At 39.3% G+C, this 26,606-nt stretch overlaps 1 protein-coding gene across 1 annotated transcript in view; it reads left to right on the forward strand.

Moving 5' to 3' along the window:
* The window catches only part of LOC124787768 (dynein beta chain, ciliary-like), an 834,683-nt gene that overhangs the window by 615,659 nt on the left and 192,418 nt on the right, over positions 1–26,606 (forward strand). Inside the window, exons 59-60 of the mRNA XM_047254657.1 lie at positions 12,207–12,335; positions 17,869–18,022. Coding sequence (XP_047110613.1) covers positions 12,207–12,335; positions 17,869–18,022 — 283 coding nt within the window. The remainder of the gene's footprint in view (positions 1–12,206; positions 12,336–17,868; positions 18,023–26,606) is intronic.

Raw genomic sequence — 26,606 nt, forward strand, 5'->3', positions numbered from 1 at the left:
CAAGGACAAACATCAAAAGTGGCAGGTATTCATCTGGGAACATCATGTTTTTCACGCGGATAGCTCTACATTGGCTGCCCCCATGTATCAAGAGTGAGATATCTCTACATACATACAGAGAATAAGAAGTCTCAGAGCAGTGTTTATAGAGATGTATTACTGTACATTTCTGCTCCATACACAGCAAAACAATTATGATCTTTACTGTGCTAGGCTTGCCAGTAACAGTCATGTGGTATTTACTTCCTTTCCTGGCACATTTTGTAATCTGCTACCTTGTCATCTAAAATTTCTTTCCTTAAGTAAACGAGTAAGTTGTGAGCAATATGTATTCTGTCAGCTACAACCCGCACCCCACCCCTATCCACCTTCTGACACCGCGGGTGTACTGAGCAACCAGTGGATTTCACCTCAATACCTCCAAGAGATAACTTTTGTTATGGGACTTACGCATGGATGGTGAGTTTTGACATTAACATTTCTTTATAAATAAATGTTAATCACGGGTAACACCACAGGGTTCAGCTAGTAGGATATATTACTGAAAGAGGAAATAGTAGCTAGATAGTACTAGTTTCAGTATGTGAGAGATATCCTATGTGCACCACCTTATTTATGTGCTTCCATGGTTTTCCTAGATAGTTTTTATTCTTTCTTCAATAATGAGGACACAACTCTATAAATAAACTAGATCAACTTTCTCGTGCTGTTACAGCAAAAATTGGCACCTTCACTTTTTTAACTATTAATTTATGTATCTCACTGCTTCCTGCTTAGGTTAACTATTAGTCAGCTGGTGTTGGTGGGAAGGATCCATATGGCACAGGCTGTGGAGCAGTCATTGAAATGAAGGATATCATGTTTGGCAGTGTGTTCAGCAACAGGATAGTCCACTTGTTTCTTAGGCACAGTTTGTCAGTGGCCATTCATGTGGACAGGCAGCTCGTTGGTTGTCATGCCTACATAGAATGCAGCGCAGTGTTTATAGCTTAGCTTGTAGACCACATGACTGGTTTCACAGGTATGGTATGGTGATGTTAGTAACCAGACTGGAGTAGGTAGTGGTGGAAGGATGTATGGGACAGGTCTTGCATCTAGGTCTATTAAAGTTGTAATAACCATGAGGTAAGGGATTGGGAGCAGGGGTTGTGTAAGGAAGAACGAGTATATTGTGTACCTTTGGTGGACAATGGTATACAACTGTGGGAGGGGTGGGAAGGATAGTGGACAGGACATTTCTCATTTAAGGACATGACGAGAGGTAATTGAAACCCTGGTGGAGAATGTAATTCAGTTGCTCTGGTCCTAGGTGGTACTGAGTTACAAGGGGAATGCTCCTCTGTGGCCAGACAGTGGGGCTTTGGGAGCTGATGGTAGACTGGAAAGATAAGGCACAGGGGATATGTTTTTGTACAAGGTTGGGAGGAAAATTATGGTCAGTGGAGGCTTCAGTGAGACCGTTGGTATATTTCGAGAGGGACTGCTCATCACTGCAGATGCGATGACCATGGGTGGCTAGGTTGTACGGAAGGGACTTCTTGGTATGGAATGGGTGGCAGCTGTCGAAGTGGAGGTATTGCTCGTGGTTAGCAGGTTTGATATGGATGGAGGTACTGACATAGCCTTCTTCAAGGTGGAGGTCAAGATCTAGGAAGGTGGCTTGTTGGGTTGAGTAGCACCAGCTGAAGCAGATGGGGGAAAAGTTATTGAGGTTCTGGAGGATTGTGGATAGGGTGTCCTCGCCTTCGATCCAGATGGCAAAGATGTCATCACTGAATCTGAACCAGGTGAGGGGCTTATGATTCTGGGTGTTTAGGAAGGATTCCTCTAGATGGCCCATGAATACATTGGCACAGGATGGTGCCATGCAGGTGCCCATGGCCGTACCCTGGGTTTGTTTGTAGGTAATGCCTTCAAAGAACAAGTAATTGTGAGTGAGGATATAGTTGGTCATGGTGACTAGGAAGGTAGTTGTGGGTATGGAATCTGTCGGACATTGGGAAAGGTAGTGTTCAATAGCAGTAAGGCCATGGGAATTAGGAATGTTAGTGTACAGGGCGGTGGCATCAATAGTGACGAGCAGGGTGCTGTGTGATAAAGGGACAGGAAATGTGGAGAGTCAATGGAGGAAGTGGTTGGTATCTTTTATATAGGAGGGTAGATTCTGGGTAATATGTTGAAGGTGTTGGTCTATGAGAGCAGAGATTCTCTCAGTTGGGGCACAGTAACCGTCCACAGTGGGGTGTCCTGGGTGGTTAGGTTTATGGAGTTTAGGAAGCATTTAGATGGTAGGAGTGCAGGGAGGGGTAGGGGTGAGTAGAGAGATGGACTCCAGGGAGAGGTTATGCTATGGGCCGAAGGATGTGACTAGTCACTAGAGATCCTGCTGTATTACTGGAATGGGGTCACTGCGGCAAGGTTTTTCTGTATCTGTTTCTCTCCTTTTCTGCTAATCTCCCCCATCCATCCTGTCCACACCTCTCTCCTGCCTGTCACCCAACTTGCAGCACTTCACTGTCTGCCATCCCCACCATACTGTCCCTCCCCCTCGTTAACTCAGCCTCCTCCTTTCCCCTGCCCAGTCACCACTCCCACCATGCACTGGTGCTGCTGCTCACAGTGTGGTTTCAGTTGCCTGAAAATGCATTTGTGTGTGTGAATTGTGTTTGTGTGTGTGTGTGTGTGTGAGAGAGAGAGAGAGATGTGTGTATTGTGTGTGTGTGTGTGTGTGTGTGTGTGTGTGTGTGTGTGTGTGTATTGTTGACAAAGGCCATTGGCTGAAAGCCTTAAGTGTGAAAATCTTTTTGTTGTGCCTATCTGCAACTCAGCATCTCCGCTTCTCATAATATTGTTACTGCCTTTTATCTTATAGTAAATTTTTCATCACATATATTGTGATGCTTGGGAACAGAGTGTTAAATGGAGTACTGGAAGGAAGTCAACACCTCATGTACAGGGTTATTCAGTTGCACCTACCAAAATTGTCAGATACTTCCCATCAAACGTGTGAAGTTGTCAAAAGGTCAGTATCCCCTTGCTGGCATATTGTGTGGTACTAGCGTCCAGTAAGCTCATCTTATAAACAATGCTGAACACACCTGACAGGTAGTATAGTCCATTTGCAAAACATCAGTCCTTTAAATTATTTATCTATGTCATTCTACCATGTAACTATGTTAGTATGTTGTGCCTAGTCAACAGATTTAACAGAATGAAATTAATCCTTAATACTAAGTAACAGTGAAGTAAATACTGTATTAGACAATGAACTGATGGAGTTCGTATTCTGGCCTATTTGTAATACAAGCACATTCCCAAAAGTCTAGTATGGTGATGTGGTTAGGCATTAGCCAAGTAATGAATGAGACATGTCATCAGTGGTTCGAGTCCTGCATTGCTCAAAAGTTTTTGCATCGGTACAATGTGTTAGTATGTAAGCACAGGGCAATGTTTACCACATCCCAACAAGAAAACAATGCTGTTATTGATATTGTGCCCTGTGTACACTGTTCTGGCATAAGGCCTGAATATAGTCTTTGCTGTCAGTCATCATGTTTTCCACAGACGAATACGTTGACGTTATCCTTATTTATGGGGAAGCAAGAAAAAATGCGATCAAGGTGCTATGCCTGTATCAGGAACATAGTCAGACAGGCGACACATGACTGCGAAGACATTGCACAGTGTTGAAAGAAGTGTAAGGAAAGCAGCTGTAATTCAGAACTACCATCTGTCTGAGAGAGGACTGTAACATCTGGTGAAAATGTTGGATACAGCTCAAATCAATCCACACATGAGTACAAGGGCAATTGCACAACAGTTGAACACCAGCCAGTCGTACATATGGCAAATATTGTATTCACATAAATATCAACCATGCCATCCACATCACACTAAGAGCTCCATGGGTAGTATTTCGAAGCTTGAATGACTTTCTGTTAGTGGCTTTAGGAAATCTGGAAAATGATACAGCATTCCTATTTTGCATCTTGGACAAATTATGATTCCACAATAATGGTACCATCAGTCACCACAACATGCGCTACTGGAGTACTGACAATCCTCATTGTATGTGATGGTCAATCTATCATGTACAATGGGGAATGAATGTTTGGTGTCAAATCTTGGGTGATTGTCTTATTGGACCATATTTCTTTGAGAGTCATTTGACAGGCACATGCTACCTGCACTTTCTGTGCCAGGAACTGCCACTGCTGCTGGAGGAAGTGCCATTGCAATATCATTTAACGATGTGGTTTTAACAGGATGGAGCTCTACCACATTCAGATTTACCCATTCGTAACCATCTGAATGAGGAACTTCCAGGAAAATGGATAGGAAGAGGAGGACATATTGCTTGACCCACCAGATGAGCAGATTTAACACGTCTTGCACACATGGTTTAGGGGCAGTGCAATTGGCTAATAATCAAAACATTCTCGGTCCTGTGTTCCAACCCTACCACTGCTTAGATTTTGAATAAAAATCATCAACAATGGTGATTGAAGACTTCTGGCATAAGACGCCACTCTCGTTCTGTCAGAGGCCCTGTCAGAGAGGGCAGAGGAGCACTAAGAGGTTCAGGGCACTCTCTTTCCCTAGGGGTGGGAAACTGGTGGCAAAAGATTCCAGACTAGTCCCTCACTTGGAACTCCAGGAGGGGCTGACAAGGCGATGTGACCATGAGAAAAAGATTGAGTAACCAACAAAAGTATAATATTGTAAGAGTTGAGGAATGGCATGTTAGAAGTTTGAACTGGTAGGCGAGCTAGAAAATCTGAAAAGATAAATACTAAGACTCAATCTAGGTATAGCATGGGTCAGTGAAGTAAAATGGAAAGAAGATTTCTGGTCAGATGAGTATAGGGTAATATCAGCAGCAACAGAAAATGGTTTAACAGAAGTAGTATTCATTATGAATAGGAAGGTAGGGCAGAGAGTGAGTTACTGTGAACAGTCCAGTGACAGGGTTGTTCTCATCAGCAGCGACAGCAAATGAATACCGACAATAATTGTTCAGGTATACATGCCAACATTGCAAGCAGAAGTGAAGAGATAGGGAAAGCATATGAGGATACTGAATGAGTAATTCAGTCTGTAAAGGGAGAATAAAATCTAATAGTCTTGGGAGATTGATTGTGGGGAAGGAATAGAAGAAAGGACCACAGGGGACTATAGGCTTAGTAGTAGGAATGAGAGAGGAGAAAGACTGAGTTGTGCAATAACTTTCAGCTAGTAATAGCGAATACTCTGTTCAGGAATCACAAGAGGAGATGGTATACTTGGAAAAGGCCAGGAGATATGGGAAGATTCCAGTTAGATTACATCATGGTCAGGCAGAGACACCAAAATCAGATATTGGATAGTAAGGCATACCGAGTATCAGATCACAATTTAATGATGAAGAGTAAACTGAAGTTATGGGACTAGTCATGAAAAAACAGTGTACTAAGAAATGAAGAGGGATGCTTAAGTTCCGTGAGGCTACATATATTTTGACAATGAAGAGCTCAGTAGGCAGTTTAGTTTCAGAGGAATGGAAATCTCTAAAAAGGGCAGTCACAGAAGTTGCTAAGGAAAACTTCAAGACAAGAAGATAACTGTGAAGAAACCATTGGTAACAGAAGAAATACTTCAATTGATCAATGAAAGAAGGAAGTACAAAAATGTTTAGGAAATTACAGGAGTGCAGAAATAAAAGTCACTTGGGAATGCAATAAATAGGAAGTGGAAAGAAACTAAGTGAAATGTGAAGAAATTGAAAAAGAAATTATTGTCAGAAGAACTGATTCAGTATGTGGAAGACTCATAACAACCTTCAGTGAAATTAAAAGCAGGAGCAATAACATTAAGACAACAATGACAATTCTACTGTTAAACACAGAGGAGAAAGCAGATAGGTGGAAAGAGTACATCGAAGGCCTCTGTGAGAGAATGCCTTACCTGATGATGTGATAGGAGAAAAAACAGGAGTCAATACAGAAGAGATAGGGGATCCAGTATTAGAATCAGAATTTAAAAGAGCTCTGGACAACTAAAGATCAAATAATCCAGAAGGCATAGACAACATTCCATTGGAATTTTTAAAATCATTGGTGGAAGTGGCATCAATAAACTGTTCATGTTGGCGTGTGGAACTTACAAGACTGGCTAAATACCATCAGACTTTCAGAAAAATGTCATACACATAACTCTGAAGATAGCAAGAGCCAACAAATGTGAGAATTATTGCACAATAAGCTTAACAGCTCATACATACAAGTTGCTGAGAAAAATAACATGCAGAAGATAGGAAAAGAAAATTGAGGATCTGTTAGATAACAATCAGCTTGGCTTTAGGAAGGGTAAAGGCACCAGAAAGACAGGTCTGATGTTGCGGTTGACAATGGAAGCAAGACTGAAGGCAAACCAAGACACATTCATAGCTTCTATTCAGCTGGAAAAAGCGTCCAACAATGTGAAATGGTGCAAAGTTGTTCATAATTCTGAGAAGAATAGGGATAAGCTACATGGGAGGACAGGTAATGTATGATATTTATAAAAACTAAGAGAGAACAATATGCTTGGAAAACCAAGAACAAAGTGTTCAGATTAAAAAGGCTGTGAGACAGAGATGTTATCTTTCACCCTTCCTGTTCAATCTGTATGCCAAAGAAGTAATGACTGGAATAAAAGAAAGGTTCAAGATTAAAATTCAAGATGAAAGGATACCAATGATGAAGATTTGCTGATGACATTGCTATCCTCAGTGAAAGTGAAGAATAAGTACGGAAGGTTGAAACGTAACAGCTAGGATTTTACCAATTGTTTAAAAAGTTTGTTACCAACAGTTTCTCACCCACATTAATTAGTTGACAAGGTAACAGCATTTAAATAACAATCCTAAGCGTGGTCAAATATGGAAAATATGAGTAATACCATACTTAGGAAACTGTAGACACTTAACTGGTACGAATGTTTAAAACTATTCATTTTCTCTTAATATTGCTAAAATTCTGCTACCATTATTGTTGATAACACTTTTAAAACAAAAGTGATTTGAAGGTGATTAAAATCAGTGAAATTCAGTTATACTCATTATCAATGATAAATAGTTTAAAACTAATGCATTAAAAAACACACACACACACACACACACACACACACACAGAACAAAATCTGATTAAAATACGAGCATAACTATGTAATTACAAAGCATTATCCTGTCTGCCAGACTCAGTTTCAAAAAGATTGTTTTACTGAAATGGAGTATATTTTTATTAAAGCTAGGAAGCATCCTAGGAAGAATTTATGTTCTATATTTTATGAACGATCCACTAAGATGTAATATGTATTGTTATATTTACATATCCAGGGTTTCCACAGGTTCTGAAAACCAGGGAATTTCAAATGAATCGGGGGGGGGGGGGGGAGAGGGGGGGGAAGAAAAATAAAAAAACCACTGGAAAAATCTTGCTTTTGCCTCAGTAGATGAAATGGTTTGCTTACTGAGGTGTCATGCATTGTCACTGGCTGGGTGCAGCTGATTATATGTGCCGCTTCCCTACTCTGTTATTACTACTGCTTCTCCCCTTCCTACCACTTCCCTCGGCTTGCAGTCAGCGTTGCCACTACTTCTTGCTGGTACCCTGGCAGCTGCCAATGGGAGTGGTTTGCTTGGATCTGATTCTCAGAGACTGTAAAGGCAGTGGCTGAAGATGGCAGTCATGTGTGCGTGAGTTGTGTCTAAGTGATTGTGTGAACATGTATGTGCTCTCATTTCCTAACAAAAGCTATGTCTGAATATTTGGTTGTGAGAGTGTGATAGTCTTTTCTACTTGCCTGTCTGTGGTTCAGCAATCATCTTTATGGTGAGTTGTTACCTATCCTCATTATTATTGGTCCTCTGAGTATTTGAAAAAGTTATCTGTTGCCTGTATTGATCACCATGGTCTCATTTCATCAACATGCTGGGATGTGGCTTGTGAATAGCTGGCTTCACGTGTGGATTTCTGCAATCTGTAATGGATTGGGCCTGCCAGTCTGAAGCCATTTGGTTCCCACTAATGTGCAGGCCGTGCCCAGATCTAGTCCCACCAATCTGCCTGCAGGCCAGGTGTGTTTGTGTATGGCATAATGCATCGGATTTTCATACTTTATCCATGGACCCAGGACTGCGGTGCTCCTCAGCAGGCCGAAGGCCGTGGGCAATGGATTTCAGGAATTGTGACTGTCTCACCACCAGAACATTGTACAGTGTGGCGTTTTATGGACATTTTATTTGGCCTAGTAGATTTTGGCCCTTCGACAGTAGTTTATACGTTAGAAAATATGGACGATAGGAAGAGGAATATTGTGTTAGTTGCTGGCGGTTTGTAAGCTATGTACTCATATATTTCTTGAAATAAAAATCACACAATACCTGTAAAATAATAGATATAACACAGTGGGTAACAACTGACAATAACGAACATAGTAGAACCAACATTTTATTGGCGGTCAATTACAGTGTTTGTTTACACAATTCTTCCTCACCTGATAAATTTCTTTCAAGAGGCCTACTTTTTTCTGAGATTATTTCTGAAATCAGTAAAGGTATTTTAAATCTGGCTTGTGACTCCAAAGAAATGCATATTTTTGTCACCAAATGTCTTTCGTTTTATTGAAATAAAATAATGAAATAACATAATGAAACACATATACCATTTGGCTTGCTTTCTTCATCTGAAAACGGTTCATTACAAAAGATGTTGGTGTTGGTACTTAAGATTTTCCTCACATTATCTATCTATCTTCTCAGCAATCACAGGCCCTGTAGACCACATGCTGCGTCAACAATCTGCTTCCACTGCCTTCTATCTCTCGCAGCCTCTCTCCACCCTGCGGAAATTTCTAATGCTGTGATGTCCTTCACTGTGTCATCTTTCCACCTTGTTTGAGGTCAGCCCAATGGTCTTGTTGCCTGGAGAGTTCCTTCAAATGCTTTCTTGATGATTCTGTAGTTTTCCATTCTGGCCACATGTCCAGCCCATTGCAGTGTCCTACTTTTTAATCTCTGGATGATAGTGGGTTGCTTAATTAACTGATAAATTTCATTGTTTTTTCGAATTCTCCATATGCCATTCTCCAACACAGGTCCCCAGATTTTTCTCATTACTTTTCTTTTAAAAACATTCAGTTTTTCTCTTTCAATATTTGTAAGCGTCCAGCTTTCTGAACCATATAGTACTATGGGGCAGATAATAGTGTTGTATATCTTCATCTTTGTGGTGATTGACAAAGCTTTACTTTTGAGTGGGTTGCTTAGTGAGTACAGACATCTTGACCCTGAGGCTATTCTTTCATTTATATCCATTGTTATGATATTTTTACTGTTGAAACGTGATCCAAGGTATTTAAACTGGAGAACTTTTCAGGATTTAGAATGTTGGTTAATTTCAAAGTAAGGATTTGGGTTTATGACTCAACCTGTTTCCATATATTTGGTTTTCTCTTGGTTAATCAAAAGCCCGATTTTGCTGGCACTGTGCCTGAGAGATCTGTACATGTCTTTCAGTTTCACTCAGCAACACTGTATCATCTGCATAAGCCAGGAGTTTTACTTCACTGTGTTCAAATTGGAGACCAATACATAGATGTAAATTACTCTCCCGATCCACTTTCTCTAATGCAAGGTTGAAGAGGACACATGAAAGAGCATCTCCCTGTCGTGAGCCTGTTTTAATTTGAAAGGTGAGGGATATGGATCCTCTGAACGTCACTGCTGTCTGGGAGCCATCCATGCACAGTTGTATCATCCTAATGATTTTACTGGGTATACTAAATTCTCGTAATGTGTTGTAGAGGCTACTTCTGTGGATGCTGTAATAGGCTCCTCACATTGGGGAACATTGGGGAACGCCATCTACTTACAAGTTTTATTTAGATTTCGACTCATTTGCCTTATTGCTTTTTGTACCATAGCTGTAAAGACACGTTATCAACTTAAATTTTAACTTTCCCTTGAGATCTCAAAATTTATCAGGGAAAAATGGTAAAACTTGTTTGGAAATCAGGAAAATATCAGGGAATTTCACTTGGGGAAACTTGTGGCAACCCTGACTATTTTCATTGTGAATGAGACTGCTCTGTAACTAAATTCATATATTAAGTAATGTCATTTTATTTTATGATGTATTCAGTGTTATTTAATATACTTTTACCTGTCAAAATTTATTGTAGTTCTTTAATTTTCTGATTTTAATAATCACTATCATTGTAGCAAAATGTATATAAGCCCCATGTGGAACCACTGTTATACGCCCAGTTTTGCTTAAAGTATTGACGCAGCACCTGTACTGATCAGTTTAGGAAACATGTAATCAATCTAAAAGGCACATACTGTGCCAGTTTTGTATAGTTCTAGCTCAAAATAAGCAAGATAGAAACTCAAAACTGCATGTGGCACAAATTAATGTGAACATTACTATCCACTTGTCCAGTGTTTGTTACACCAGGACTTCTGTTTATTCATGTTTTCTACAGCAACAACAGGAAGACCAACTCTTTGAAGCAGATCTTCTTGTGGGAAACTTCTCAATGTATTGAATGGAATGAACAGCCTAATGAGAACAAAATATGGACTGAGAGTAAACAGAAAAAAGATCAAAGTAATAAGAGGTAGCAGAAATGAGAACAGCGAGAGACTAAACATTACAATTAGTGATGACGAAGTAGAGTTATGATGGCAGTACTTTCCTGGTCAACCTTGACAACTTCAATTTCGTAGTAGCTTTTCCTCATGTCCATAGCTGAGAAGCGCTTTGTTCTTTTCAAGCAATCTAGAGTGTCTTCAGTGTTTGGCAACAGATAGCATCTTTCTTCGTGATCTTGTTCAGTCATCAGTAGTTGACACAGAAATACCATGTGCTGTTCTCCTTCTTCACAAGGATCACATTAGAGGACTCTGAAGGTCTGATGATGTCATCTTGCAATATCTTGTCCACTTTCTCCTGAATTATCCATAGTTCTGCTGGTGACTATATGAGTGCTGAGTAATTGGTGGACAACCCTCAGTTTTGATATAGTGTTTTACCAAGGGCCACTTGCTGTCTCTTCTCCACTGCTGATTTGAAAGTACACAAAAATTTGCACAGAATGGCTATGACTCTCCAACATTGCTCCTTGGTCAGGACAGATCCTATTGGCAGTTGGATAGTAGCTTACTCCCCTGCATTGCCTGTAGTAGTGGTGAAGAATTATTCTTCATCAATGACACTGAGCTACCCTTCAAGTGCTGATTCAGTTGCCATACACATATACTTTTAGAGATGAGTGGTGGCTGTTGATGACAGTTAGTGGTTGCTGGAAAATAAGAGTTCTGTTGTGAATCTTAGTTGCTTTTTGCACTCAACAAAAGAATCGCCGTTTCACTAAGCATCCTGATTGAGAACAATGCTGATAAACAAACGCCTAGAGCAATCTTCATGTATATAGATACTTTTGGATTGCACTAATTCGAAAGCATCCATGAGGTACACTCCCCTCCCACTTTTCTGCACTTCAGTGTGGGAAATGGAAGGGAAACAGAGGCAGTTCACTTTTAGACATGTGTCACCACTTTTGGATACCTGCAAACTACAAATAAAGTAAAGCAGTTCCTTCAATTATCTAACCGGCATCTTGCACAGAAGAGGACTTCGCTGCATGCAGTAGTCAAGGTAACAACCTGTTTCTTTGGGAAAATCATTCCTGTGACCTTAACCTAATCTCTTCAGAAGAATATTTCCTCACTACCTGAAGTTATAATCCTCACAGCCAGTTGAATACAACACAGTGGATGATTTAGTGCTGCCGTACAACCTCCTCCTACTTTTTAACTTCTCATAGTTGTGTGTATCAAGGCTAAATACACACACACACACACACACACACACACACACACACACACACAGAGAGAGAGAGAGAGAGAGAGAGAGAGAGAGAGAGCTGTGATTTGATAATACCATGTCTCCCTCTTGACTCATTGAACATACTTGACATGTAAAAAATGTCTCAGTGTTCACAAAATTGGTAAATTTAACCATTGTTTTCAAAAAACTGTGAATGGCTCTAGTGTCCAGTATTACTTGAGTGATTCACACGTGATTCTGTTATTTATGACAATAATTAATTTACGAGTGTGCTTTCATACTGCCGTGTACTTATTGCAAGAGATCTATAATGCATAATTTTGTATTATCTTCCAGGCAAATCTTACAGAACTGAAGTCATTTGGATCTCCGCCCGGAGCTGTCACAAATGTTACTGCAGCAGTTATGGTTCTCCTGGCTCCCAATGGAAAGATTCCAAAGGATCGTAGCTGGAAGGCAGCAAAGGTCTGCACAGATCTTAACTCCGAATTTTAATAGCATTGTTTTCTGTTAATTACTTATCACCAATGTCATAACGAATTTACGTAGTCCTCGCATTTATCTGCACAGTTTTTTTCTGTTTAATTTTGAAATGAACAATATTCCATCTGTCTTCTCATTCATTTTGAGGCTGGACAGTAATATTTACTGAGAAGTGAAGATTATATGAGGTGGGACATGCTTTGCATAGGGGCAGTAAATTAATTTGTCATAAATTTTGTGTTTAAGTAGGTTCAAGAAGATGCATACTAGATAGCTGCCTTTACTAACACCTTCAAAATGAACTTTTTTGGACAGCTTATTTGTGGTGGTTGGAGCAAGGGGGAGAGAACAGAAGCATTCAACAGGGCAATTGCTAACATTCAATTGTAGTTAAAAACTTACCACAGATGGTAACTGAAGTATTTATATCTTCCAAGATGTCACGAAATTAAAACAAGAGCACTAATGAACTGTGATTGATTTGCTGTCCAAAAGGATGAACAATTAAACATAGAAGATGCCTTATTTATCATAGTTCTTGGAAATTATAGGTTGCTTTAAAAAAACTAAAGAATATGTCTGTAACAAAAAAAGCACTAGTGTTCTCAGTTATTTTTGTTGCTACTTTCAGTTTTTCTCTGTAACATTGCTGCAATAAATGAGTCAAGTTAAAGGTAATTTTATCAAAAGGAAGACTCACTTGAGAAAACTTTCTTCCCGAGGAAGGAATTAAGACCTCTGAAAGTGGGATGATTTCCATTGGGACAATTACATGGGTCTCATCAGCAGTACTTTGAATTTTGTTTCCTGATGTCAAGTAAAGGACACTGCATCACCCATATGAGAAAACTCAAATGTCTGTAGTTTGGGCTCTCACAGTTTATATTTCAGTACACCAGTCGCCACAAAAGAATAATCAATGTTTATACTTTTTAGAACTGATTGTAATCCTGGTCCTGAAATAAGGGGAACAATGAACTAAAATCTTCAACAAATTTGTGACCAACTGTTGTGCAAGAGCCATTTTATATATGTGATTTAAAAAAAAAAAAAAGAAAAACACCAAATACAAGGTTTTTTCTCCGATCAAAAGCCCACTATTATTAGTCTTTATCCATGTCTGCAGTATATGCTCAGTGCAATGACTTCCCATTTTCTTTTAACTGCCTTGGAAATAGCTTTTGATCTGTCAGTTTTCTCAGTATAATTATTTTATGGTTTGCTCGAGAGCTTGATTGAAGTATAGGCAACTGGTATGCACAATAATGAAAACTACTCGCAGCGCCTGCATGAGATGACTGGTCAATCAATATATACCATGGCTAAAACATGACTAAAAATGTGATCAAAGCAGCTAAATTCTCAAATTACTATTACTGCTGCAATGTATAATGGTGCTTTTCTTTGTGAAAGAGCAACTTTTTGTGCGTCAATGGTTTTTATTGCAAAGTAACCTCAATAATCATTACTTTTTTTGGTACACACTCCCAACCTCTGTCAAGGTTTGGGCTGTTTTACTCCAGTGTCTAATAACAGATCTGGATTTAATCGATAATCACAAATTGACGTATAAATCTTGCAGATTGCAACTGTTGCCAGTCGTTGTGATGAGACATTCTTCTGGTGCTATTTTGTTCCACAGTCAGCAATTGCAGCTTGAACTTCACACTCAGCTATTTTATTTCCAGATTTTGTGCAGGATATTGTGTACTCATCTGATTGGGATGTTTACAGATTCATCTTACGGTATGATAGCATGGATTTTTTCATTGATCTCTGTTGTGATGATGTCAGCTGTTGGCCAAAGTGTTTTAATCTTGAGTAATTCTATACCCATGTTTACATACTTTATCCATCTTAGTTTTCATACTTCCAGCAATCCACCTCTGCACGGGATTTTTTTAATAACGGTAGAAACCCCTCTCCCTATTTCTTCTTCTTCTTTGTAAGAACATTTTTTTAATTTTCTTCACTATTTGCCAAATTTATGCATCACATCATAAAGTTTTGTGAGAAGGAATGTTGCTACTCACCATATAGCGGAGATGCTGAGTAGCAGATAGGTACAACAAAAAGACTCTCACAATTAAAGCTTTCGATCATTAAGGCCTTTGTCAACACTAGACACATATGCACACGCAGACACTCACACTCATGCAAACACAACTCACACACATGACTGCAGTCTCAGGCAACTGAAAACGCACACCCGTGTGTGGTTTCAGTTGCCTGAGACTGCAGTCAAGTGCGATTTGCGTTTGCATGAGTGTGTGTGTGTGTGTGTGTGTGTGTGTGTGTGTGTGTGTGTGTGTGTGTGTCTAGTGTTGGTTTCATTGTGAGAGTCTTTTTGTTGTGCCTTTCTATGACTCAACATCTCCAATATATGGTGAGTAGCAACTTTGCTTTTCATAATATTGTTACATTTCACTCTGGATTTTCCATTGTCTGATTTCATCATACAATTTATTGATGCATACCAAACAACCCTAGTACAAGTTTGTTAATCAGACCACTTTTGTAGCTAAGTCAGTCCTGAACCTTTAAGTGTTTTTAATTCACACAATTTTGAGACCAGCTGACTGGCTACTAACATCCAGACAGGTGTAGATCATCATGAAAGTTCCAATGAGATGAAAATATCAATTAACTATGGAATATAATGTAACTGGATAGATAAAAAATCCACTCACCAAGTGATGGCATTACATTACATTACATTCTATTACACTATATTACATTTTTATAAACTGATTGTTTTCATTGATAAGTTAAGTAGGGAAGTATTTCCAGCATAATGCCTGAACTGGAACAACTTCCAGAAAATCAATGAGTGTCACTAGATACTTGGTCCCAAATCTGATGATCGAAAATTAGATTACAGTGATATCTTCAAAGAATGTATGTAAGTGTCAAAAAGACATTATGATGGAGTGGTGGCCATCCACTCCTGTCTAAATGAACTGTAATGCGGATAGTTAGTTTACACATGATAAGAAGGCCAGTACTTGTACAGGACTCATGCTTCATTGGACTATTTACTGAAAGCTGAGCGTCATTGAGAAATTCAGGTGATATATATTCCTTAATTGTAACATAATAGTTGGAGAATATATGAGCTCTGTAATAAATTGTGAAAATAACTTTTGCAGATTTTGAGATCAATTTTTAAAAATAAATATTTAGGGGAACAATTAAGAATAGCTTGACAGGAAATTCACTGATGCTGTTGATGGGGGAAATCAGTTAGGACTAGGCAACTGTGGCACAAATGATCCAGAGCTCACATTCTTTAAATCATCATAATTATTTCAAATGGTATGATGCTGTCCTCCGTCTTTTCCTGTACTGAGCTAATATTTTCATCTCTACATAACTATTGTATCCAACATCCTCTAGAATATGCAACACAGATTATAGTCTCAGTCTACCTCTACTACTTTTATCATCTAGTGCTCATTCCACGTCCAGGTAGTCTGCTTGTTGATGTTGCAGCATTCCCCTCTAGCTTGTCCCTTCTTCTGTTGTTTTCCATAGACTTCCATTCTCACCTATGCTGTATGTGGGGTGCTTGTTGATGTCTTTCCTAATCTGGACCACTGTTTGCAAAATGCATTCACATGGAACTGTCAAGTTGCACATAGATTTAAACAATGCAGTGCAGTGAGTTCTCTTAGCACTTTTTCTTATAATTTGTACACCCTTTTTCTGTAGCTTAAGGATAGTTGCTATATTCTGCTCATTTGTTCCTCAGAAGATTATGCCATAAAATACGATATTCTGGTGCCCAAGCTACTACACACTGAATTTGTTATTATGCTTACTTAGCATCTGCTGTGAATTTTTATATTGTTCACAAATTGCAACACCTTCAAAACTTTTCATGCTAATTAAGGCCTTAGAGGCATGGTCTTTTCTGAGTGTACCTCTGATCAAAAAGCGATTCTAGTTGCTGGAGTCCAAAGATTTTGTTCATCATGCCTTTTGTGTTCTTGTGGAGATATTTCTACAGATACTTTCATCCTCTAACACATATATATTTCTACATCTACATTTACGTCTACATCTACATCTATGTAGATACTCTGCAAGCCACTCTACAGTGGGTGGTGAAGAGTTCCCTGTACCACTACTTGCCATTTCCTCTCCTGTTCCACTCACAAATAAAGTGAGGGAAAATTGACTGTCAGTACACCTCCGTATGAGCCAAAACTACCTTCATGGTCCTTATGCGTGATGCATGTTGTCGGCAGTAGAATCATTCAGCAGTCAGCTTCAAATGCCAGTTCTCTAACTTTTCTCAGTAGAGTTTCTCAAAAAGAACATTGCCTTGGTACTGGGCTAAGATAGGCAACAACCACAAACAGAACATCACTGTGCCCAACATAATAAACAGCGGTCTATACAATGGTCCAGTGAATAATTCTCTGGGATAGTTCTGTACAGAAAACAAAGTATTGCTCTGAAAATTAAGATTGAAAAATAATTGTAACATGCACATGAATTACTAGCTAAGGATAATATCAAACTGCACCCACGACAGAAAAAATCTGTTCGCTTCACAGTAAATAGATATTACTAAAGAATAGGATATTGTTACATATGGCAGGTGAAATCATTTTATTGGAATGCACAAGTGCAGATAATATTAAAAAGCATGTCTTTGCACACAATCCCTCTGAAAAATGAAGCTGTTTTAATGAAAAATGTCTATACATTTTAATACAAGTAATCATTATGTGAAGGGAAGTTGCTACACACCACGTAGCGGAGATGCTGAGTCGCAGATAGGCACAACAAAAAGACTCTCACAATTAAAGTTTTCAGCCATTAAGGCCTTCATCAACACTAGACACACATGCGCGCGCGCTCGCGCACACACACACACACACACACACACACACACACACACACACACACACACACACACACACACACACTCATGCAAACGCAACTCACACACACGTCCGCAGTCTCAGGCAACTGAAACTACACACGGTGTATGGTTTCTGTTGCCTGAGACTGCAATTGTGTGTGTGATTTGTGTTTTCATGAGTGTGTGTGTGTGGGGGGGGAGGGGGGGGGGGGGCACGTATGTGTGTCTAGTGTTGCCTATCTGTGACTCAGCATATCCTCTATCCTCTATATGGTGAGTAGCAACGTTCCTTCTCATAATTGTTACATTCCATCCTGGATTTTCGATTGTTTGATTAATACAAGTTATCAGTAACATAGATATCCAACACAGTGCACGGGAGGAGTAACACAGAAATAGTAAGAATTTGTATCATTTTTCAACCTGGAAGAGGCTACAGTTTAGTGGTGATACCATAATACACTGGAATTGCTTCATTTCACACCTATACAATTATGCTACTAAGTTGCATTCAGTCATTTCTCGTTTGTATTAATGCTTTCTGACACTAAACCTGACTAACAATCTACTTTTATGCCTTCAGCAGTATTGGTAAAATAATTTCTGAACTAACATTGATGCTTATGCTGATATTGCTTACAGGTTGTGATGGCAAAAGTGGATGCTTTCTTAGACGCTCTTATAAATTATGACAAAGAAAATATACACCCTGAAATTATAAAGGCTATTCAACCATATTTAAAGGATTCAGAATTTGAACCAGAGTTTGTTCGCAGCAAGTCTGCAGCTGCGGCAGGTCAGTCACATAAAGTATTTTTATGTATTTGTCTGAAAATGTAGATTAGTGTACACCACTGTTATAATGATGCATTAATTGGCTGTGCACAGAATAGCATTGACAACAGTGAAATGAAAATGAAGTCAATTGTCAGTTCATCTGTGGAATACCTTTGGTCATACTACTCTTTAAGTAATTATGTGTTGTGTGTTCAAATATGACCGTAATCTTGATCTACATGACAGGCATTCCAAACTGATAAAAATGTAGTGTATACATATAATAGGATACTGGAAATTACATTTTATGTTTAGAATTAACTATGAGAAATTTTTATGCATTTGTTGAATACTGACCAAAAGGAAATTTGACCATATGAAGGAGACAAGGTGTCTAGTTTTTCATGCCAGAAATGAAACAGAAACTAAAAAAGTGAATGCAAGCCATAGGCCCTGCACCAAAACATTTTAAGTCTATTTCATCTGTCATGAAGGTTATGATTAGTGAAAAGGGAATTTCACTCATTACTTTGCAAAGGATAAGGGAGTAGCTAGCTTACACTGTCAGTGTCTTTTGTAACAAGTGAATTTTGCGGGGGTGGGGGATGACAAACTAAGAGGCAGCCTGAATTGGAGGAGGGGAAGGAAACAATTCAACAGGGCAATGTATGCACTATCAATATGAGCACAGAATATAGGATTAAGGCTCAAACCGTCCAGAATGCAAGTGGTCCCAGTTCGTTATTCTAGGCACAATAGCCTGATATATTGCAAATCCCTACTAAATTTGATCATAAATGGTACAAAAATCAACCTCTATCCCTCAGCAAAGAGTCTTGGAGTAATAAATAATAGAGGAAAAGCTAATCTGAGCTGAGCACATAACTGCAATATCCAAGAAGACACCATCATTTCTCCATGCCCTCCAGAAATATAAAAAGCTCTTCCTTTTTGACAGGAAAAAGAAACTTGTACAAACACTCATATTTGCAGATGTTAATTACAGTGATATATGACAAGATGTTACTCAGCAAAGCTTGTCATTACCACAAACTGGCGATAAACACATGTATTCAATACATATCATATCAGACTCTTTGATATTTCACCATCTTATGCATAGCTAGCTTGGCTACATAGAGACAAGTGCAGAGATTTCCATAACTCTGTCTCCTCTACTGCCTTATCAAAATACACTGTCCCTCATCCCTCTCCTTAACATTAATGGTCTTGTGTGAACAACATGGCAGAAACACACTCTCCATCAAAGCAAAGTCCTTTCCAGCTGCAAGAGCCTGACTCTGGAATGACTTTCCTCATTACATCAGAGGACTGAGTAATCTCTCCAGTTTCAATAGACACCGTTAATGACATGTTTACTGAAGCAACAATGATGTCTATCTTTGCTCTTGTACATACTTGTTACCACATTACATTCTTCATTCCAAACAGATATCATCATTTCCTAATGCTCTTAGCTGGTGAAGTTGATGTAAATTTCTCCCACTTCAAACTCCCCATGCCAGAAAATATTACTCTCGTACACCTGTAGATAGATTTTATATCTGCCACTATCAGTGTCATTATTATCAGTGGCAGCAGCAGTAGTAGTACTGCTACTATTAAAGTAAGGTCAAGTTGTATGGCATTGGCTGGGAGACACTGTGTCCCATATGCAGTGAACCAGGAATAATCCCCAGAGGAAGGACACAAAAGGCAAATTCTAGGAAGATTGTAAAATTTTAGGAAAGACAAAACATGGAAAACGGGAAATATAAAAGAATAAGGAGAAAGGTAGGAGCCAGGCTGGTCCACCGAGCAAGGGCCGCCATGGCCCTCCTATGCTAGGCAGGTAAGTGCTGCCGCCTCCCAGCCCCTCATGGGGCCAATGAGGCCAAAGGCCCCACCTCACACAGACAAGTAGAAACCACCTTCACATGTGAAACATAAAAACCAGATCAGCTGCTTTGGTGTTGTCTACTAGCAGGCAGCATGCTAGGAACTTGAAGATATTGTTGCAAAGCAACCAAAAGTTTGGCAGTGTAGTAGGATGTGGGCCACAGTCAGGCAGACACCATATCATCAGTAAGCTGAGTTCTAATGTTGGAGAATGTGGCCAGTGGTCAGCCAAGTGTGACCCATGGATAGCCAACAAAGGACAGTAGATTCCCTGCAAAAGCGCAAAGAGAAGACTGCCATGTGGTCATGGTGTCCTTTATTGCCCTCAGTTTGTTTGAAGAGTTCAGGCCAAACTGAGTTATAGACATCCAACTGAAGGTCCAGTTCTGGGAGCCCCATTTCCAAAATTGCCATCTTGAGAGCCAGCTTTGCCAATCAATCAGCATGTTCATTCCCTTAGATCCCAATGCGTCCAGGGGCCCAAAAAAAGACGAGCTGCTGTTCAGCTTGATGGAGGTCAGAAAGGAGATCTTGGGGAGTTGTGACAAATAGGTGATGAGGTAGTACTGTTCTACGGCCTGAAGAGTGTTCAGGGAGTTTCTGCAGATTAGAAGCATCTTGCTGGTGCAAGAAAGAGCAGACTTAGGGCTTGTTTGATGGCCACCAATTCAGCAGTGAATACTCTGCATCAATTCGGCAAGGAGAGTAGATCACTGCACCTTGTATGTGTGTATACAGACCCAGTTTGTCCATAAGCCATTGAGCCATCACTGTGTACCACTTCCCAAAGCCAGAAATACATTGAGGACAACTAGGAACAGGTGGTGAAAAACCTTGGTGTCAACTGAATCATTTGGTCTAAAGGATAAATCGACACAAATCCATGGTTGGTGTACACACCATGAGGGCATACACAATTGCTCCCTGACGAGAGATGACAGTGGGAGAAGTTGGAGTTCAGAGCAGAGACATTGTAGTCAAACCTCACAGTGGTGTATCATATCTAGTGACTGAAATACTGAGGGTGATGCTGAACTCTATGCGAGACTCCCTTAATCAAGAGAGATCAGTATCAGGGCTTTGTAAAGCTGCACAAGGTAGAGCAGCCTGGTGTTACTGAGGCAGTGAAGTGAATTAAGGTATAGCCAGCACTTTTGTTTAAGTTGACAAAGCTGGGTAAGCCATGTCAACTATAACTGAAGACCAGTTCCAAAAGGCAATAACTCTCCACCACATTGAGTAAATGGTCACTGAGGTAAAGTTCTGGTTGTTGATAAACGGTATGACATTGACAGACTTACTAACAGTATTTGACTTTAACATGCAGTTGGGCTAGTCAGTGCAAGAGTTCCAATCATTGCAAGTTAGCGGAACTAGAAAAAAGAAAAGGGGGAGGCCCAGTAATCGAACTGACCTAAAAATGTAATGTCCAGACAGTTCCCTCCCTTTTTCTTTTTTCTAGTTCTCTAACATGCAGTGATTGGAACTCTTGCACTGACTGGCCCAACTGCATGTTATGTATTACCACATACTATAAGTAAGTCACCTTGTTCCAGTAGTTTGCTCCTTTTTATATAGGTATTTTATATGTAATACATACAGCTGACATTTATGTACAAATAAACTCTGAGTTTGAACACATTTGTTCAAAATATTCATTTCCATTTAAATAAGCACATGAATTAAAATGCTATTGTCATCAGTAAATGAATATAATTATTTGCTGCAAGCGTATTTCAGGTATTAATTTACACTATGATAGCATAAGATCATTAACATTCTGAATACTGTACTGTTTCCTTAAATGAAGATAATTCTTTTTATTTGTTTTATCTGTTATGATAGTTTGTTGTACCGTATGTTACCCAAATATTTGTTGGTTTTTGTGTTACAGCCCTGTGTATCATTTTTATGTGTATGTCACTGCACATTCTTGCTTTGCAGGAATAAAAATCTGAATTAGTTTTGAAACTATCAATGTACTTTTTATATTAATTACACTTCTTTGTGTACAGAGGCAAAAAAATGGTGGAACCAATAGTTGTTGAAGTAAATGTTTTGAGGGTGTTAGCCTTGAACTGTTGATAATTATTCTGACAGCTAGATTTTGTATTATGAAGATGATTTTAAGGTTTGTCTTATTATGACCCCAGAAGGTAAGGTCATAGATAGTAGCAGGAATTGGTTTCTCTCAGCCTCCTGATATGCATTGATGTGCTATTTCATTGAGTAACAGTGGCTGAAGACCACAAAAACTGACAGCGGCTGAGTGAGTGTCGTGCTGTACCGAAGCTCCTCCATACTGCATCCAGTGATGCTTCTGGCAGAAGGGTGCCATGGCAGTCAGTCAGGACTGATGGATATGCCAGGGCCTGTGGACGGAGTTTAGGTTTACATTTGTATACATTCTAAAACTTTGGTTGCAGGTGTTTGTAATATTTTATTTATATCAGTTACAACAAAATTTATTGACATAAGCAAACAGTTATGTGAGTACCATGAATTGGAATCTCAACATCAATTACGTTAATAAAAAACAAGAGAATTTACATAAATAAGAAACAAGAGAGGTCCTAGGCCATTGTTCTGTGGTATCCTATTGTTGCAGCCCATTTCGTATCTTCTTGGGTACTAATAGAATGCTTCAGCTGTATTTAATACTTTATTTTTAGATCACTACCAGTTTCATGGCACTAAGAGCCACACTTTCAGGTGAACATCTGCATAAAATAAATCAAGAAAGAATAACAACCCTGAGACATCCACTGACATGATACTTTTCTAATTTTTAAAAACTTTTACATTATAATATTAAAATATTTGTACTCATATAACTAAAGCATTTATTGTCCATCAGAATAAAATGGTACTAAAAGGCAGTAGCAAAACCAGCAACAAAAGCATATTTCCATGTAAAAAACCTGATCTATTGTTACATCCCATAAGAAATTAACACAATTACTCACATAACTAAAGCATTTATTGTCCATCACAATAAAATAGTGCTAAAAGGGAGTAGCAAAACCAGCAACAAAAGCATATATTCATGTAAAAAACCTGATCTATTGTTACATCCTATAAGAAATTAACATAATTACAATAGCAATTTAGATGTAAAATTGCAGATAACAGACTGTATTCAGAGATGAGCTGCAAGGAAGGAGGCAGCCAGCATCACGAACAGCAGCTAAATAAAGTATTGTGAAACTTATTGAGGATGGTGTACAGCACTGAAATATCTATGCAAAACACTGAACAAGTAGAAATTGTGTTTTGCTCAAGATGGAATACTGAATGTATTTTTAAAACAGCAAAACAAAATTCGTTACAGAAGTTCAAATAATGGGATAATTATTAAATTCAATTTTTTTTCTTTTGAAACAGACATTTATAGATATTCTCTACAAAATACTATTAAGTGTAAAATCCTTCCTAAACAATCAGAATCATACAAATCTCAAATGGTTCAGATTCACTAATGACATGGTGATCTGGACTGAGGGTGAGGACGCCCTATACACATTCTTCCAGAATTTCAACACCTTTTTTCCTTTCACTTCACCTGATCCTCCTCAGCCCAACAAGCCACCTTCCTCAATTTTGATCTCCACCTCAGCTACATCAGTACCTCCACCCATATCAAACCTACCAACCACCAGCAATACCCCCACTTTGACTGTTGCCACCCATGGCTGTCACATTTGCAGTGGCAAGCAGGTCCTCTTGAAACACACCAAAGGTCTCACTGATGCCTTTACAGGCTTTAATTACTCTCCCAACTGTGCACAGAAACACATCTCTCATGCATTATCTCTCCCAAAGCCCAACCATTTGGCCTCAGAGGAGCATTACACTCGTGACTCAGTATCACCTGTGACTAGAGCAACTGGATCACATTTTCTGCCAGAGTTTCAGCTACCTCTCATCATGCCCTGAAATAAGGAATGTTCTACCGCATCCTTCCCACCCCTCCAGCAGTTGTATTTTTCCCCCGACTGAACCTACACAATATTCTCGTCCATCCCTATACAATACTTACTCCCATCCCCTTGCCTCATGGCTCATATCCCTGTAATAGACATAAATGCAAGATCTATTCCTTACATCCTCCTGCCACCACCTTCTCAGTCCAGTCACAAGCATCACCTACCCCAGCAAAGGCAGGGCTACCTGTGAAAGCAGTCATGTGGTATACAAGCTAAACTGCAGTCACTGTGCTGCATTCTACATGGGTATAGCAACCAACAAGCTATCTGGCTGCATTAATGGCCACCAACAAACTATGCCCAAGAAACAGCTAGACAACTCAACTGCTGAATGTGCTGTCCTTCACAACATTTTTCAGTGTACAGCCAGTGCCAGCTGGACCCTTCCAACCAACACCAGCTTTTCTGAATTGCATGCATGGGAACTCTCCATGCAATATATCCTATGTTCCCATAACCCTCCTGACCTCAACCTTTGTCAGTCACAGCCCTTCACCCACTTATCCTGTTCTCCAGCACTACACAGTCCTATATTCCACCAGTGCAACCACACTATTTTTACTTCATTCCTTCTCCACTCCCCTCCCCCACTACCCCCAATCCCTGTGTAACCTTGTGACTGCACCTACCTGCCCTAACCTCTCCTCACCTCATTCGTGTATGCTTCCACAAGCAGCACTTTTACCCTGCTGTCCTTCCCCTCCTTGGCTCAGCCTCATCTTAAACCTCATCACCTCAATTGCTTCTCTCCCCATGCACACTGTTGCTCACAGTCTGGCCTTGGCAGCCAGAGACAGAGATCATGTGTGTAAGAGTTGTGTTTTTGTGAATGTGTGTGTTTATGTTGTCTAATTTCAGAGGAAGGCCTTTTGGCTGAAATCTTACTTGTTTAACAGTCTTTATGCTGTGCATGTCTGTGACTCAATGTCTCCACTGTGTGGTGAGTAGAAATCTTATCATTTTCACAATACTGAAACAATCAATTATTGATAAAATTATCTAATTAGATAGATAAAAAATCTGCTCACCAAGTGGCGGCAGAACACACGTATGAAAGAATGTTGTGATTTGCAAGCTTTCGGAGCCAGTGGCTCCTTCTTCAGGCAGAAGGGTTGAAGGGAAAGGAAGGGTGAAGGAAAAGGACCAGCCTTTCCAATCATAACAGTCTGTTATGTGTGTGTTCTGTCACCACTTGCTGAGTAGATTTTTTATCTATCTAATTAAATAATTTTCACAATACTGATACTATTAAGTGTGTGAAATGTAAGTTACACATTTAGTTGTATTGTTAACAATCTGTCAATGGAAAATAGTATGTGGCTTACATTCACACTTAGTGAAGTTAAAATGAATGTTGGTTATTGTTGCTTTCTTGATGACAGTGCTGAATGATCCAGAGAACTTGCTGATACATTTACCAGTTCTCACAGTTCAGGGAGACACTTATTGTAGGTATTAACTGCATTGGTCCTTGCCCCTGTCCCCTCCCTAACCACCACCACAACCACCACACACACACACACACAGAACTATACTGTTGGTTGCACGCCTTGTCTCATTACTGACATGGAATTTGCTATGTTGGTATTTCATACAGATAAAAATAAAGGAAAACTACTACTGTTATATTTCCCAAGGGATCCCTGGGCAGGGTCTACTCAGGACAATGTTGTCATTACTAAAAACAAATCTGATTTTCTACAGGTTAGAATGTGAAATGTATCATCCTTTAATCTGGTAGGTGCTCTAGAAAAACTAAAAATAGAAATGACAAAAATATGAAAGGATAGATCCTATGTATCATATACAGGAGACATTGAGTGGCAGACGAGCACAGTGAAAAATGTTGCCTAGGCATAATCTAGCTATCATACTAAGTCCTTCATCACTCATAAACAACAAAACTCACACATATTCATCTCCGGGCTCTAATAGCCAACAGAAAACAGTAGTTGTGTATGTGTGTGTGTGTGTGTGTGTGTGTGTGTGTGTGTGTGTGTGTGAGAGAGAGAGAGAGAGAGAGAGAGAGAGAGTGTGAAGAACTTAGTCCAGTTGCTGAATTATGTGCAGCAGTCCTTTTCATTGCGCCTGTCTGCCTCACTGTCTCCTCCATACGGGCAGTGGCATTTATCCTTTTATATTGTTATTCCATTTGGGATTTTCCACTGTTTGAAAACAGAAATTGAATGATTGAAGTTATAGTTGCAATTTGTGAAATGTAGTGGCTGGATGATCATGGTTTCTGGTCAGGTGAGTAGAAGGTTATCAAAACAAAATGAGAAAGGGATCATGCCAGAGTAGGTCTAATAGTAAACAAGAATGTACAAATCCAGGTAAACTACTTTGAATGACACAGTGAATGCTTTATCATAACACAGACAGATACCAAGCCACAAACTCCACAGTAGTACAGTTATATATATATATATATGCCTACTAGCTCCACAGATGATGAGGACATTGAAAAAAAGTGTGATGAAATAAAAGAAATTATTCAGTACCTTAGGAGAGATAAAAATTTCATTGTGATGGAGAAGTAGAATTCAATAGTGGGAAAAGGAAGAGAAGAAAAATTAGTAGGGGAACATGGACTGTGGGAAATAAATGAAAGGGAAACCTGCATGGAAGAATTTTACATAGAGCTCAATGTAATCATTGCTGACATATGGTTTATGAATAATGTAAGAAGGTTATACACGTGGAAGAGATTTGGAGATA

The sequence above is a fragment of the Schistocerca piceifrons genome, chromosome 3 (assembly GCF_021461385.2).
Source record: "Schistocerca piceifrons isolate TAMUIC-IGC-003096 chromosome 3, iqSchPice1.1, whole genome shotgun sequence".
NCBI classification, from domain to species: Eukaryota; Metazoa; Arthropoda; class Insecta; order Orthoptera; family Acrididae; genus Schistocerca; species Schistocerca piceifrons.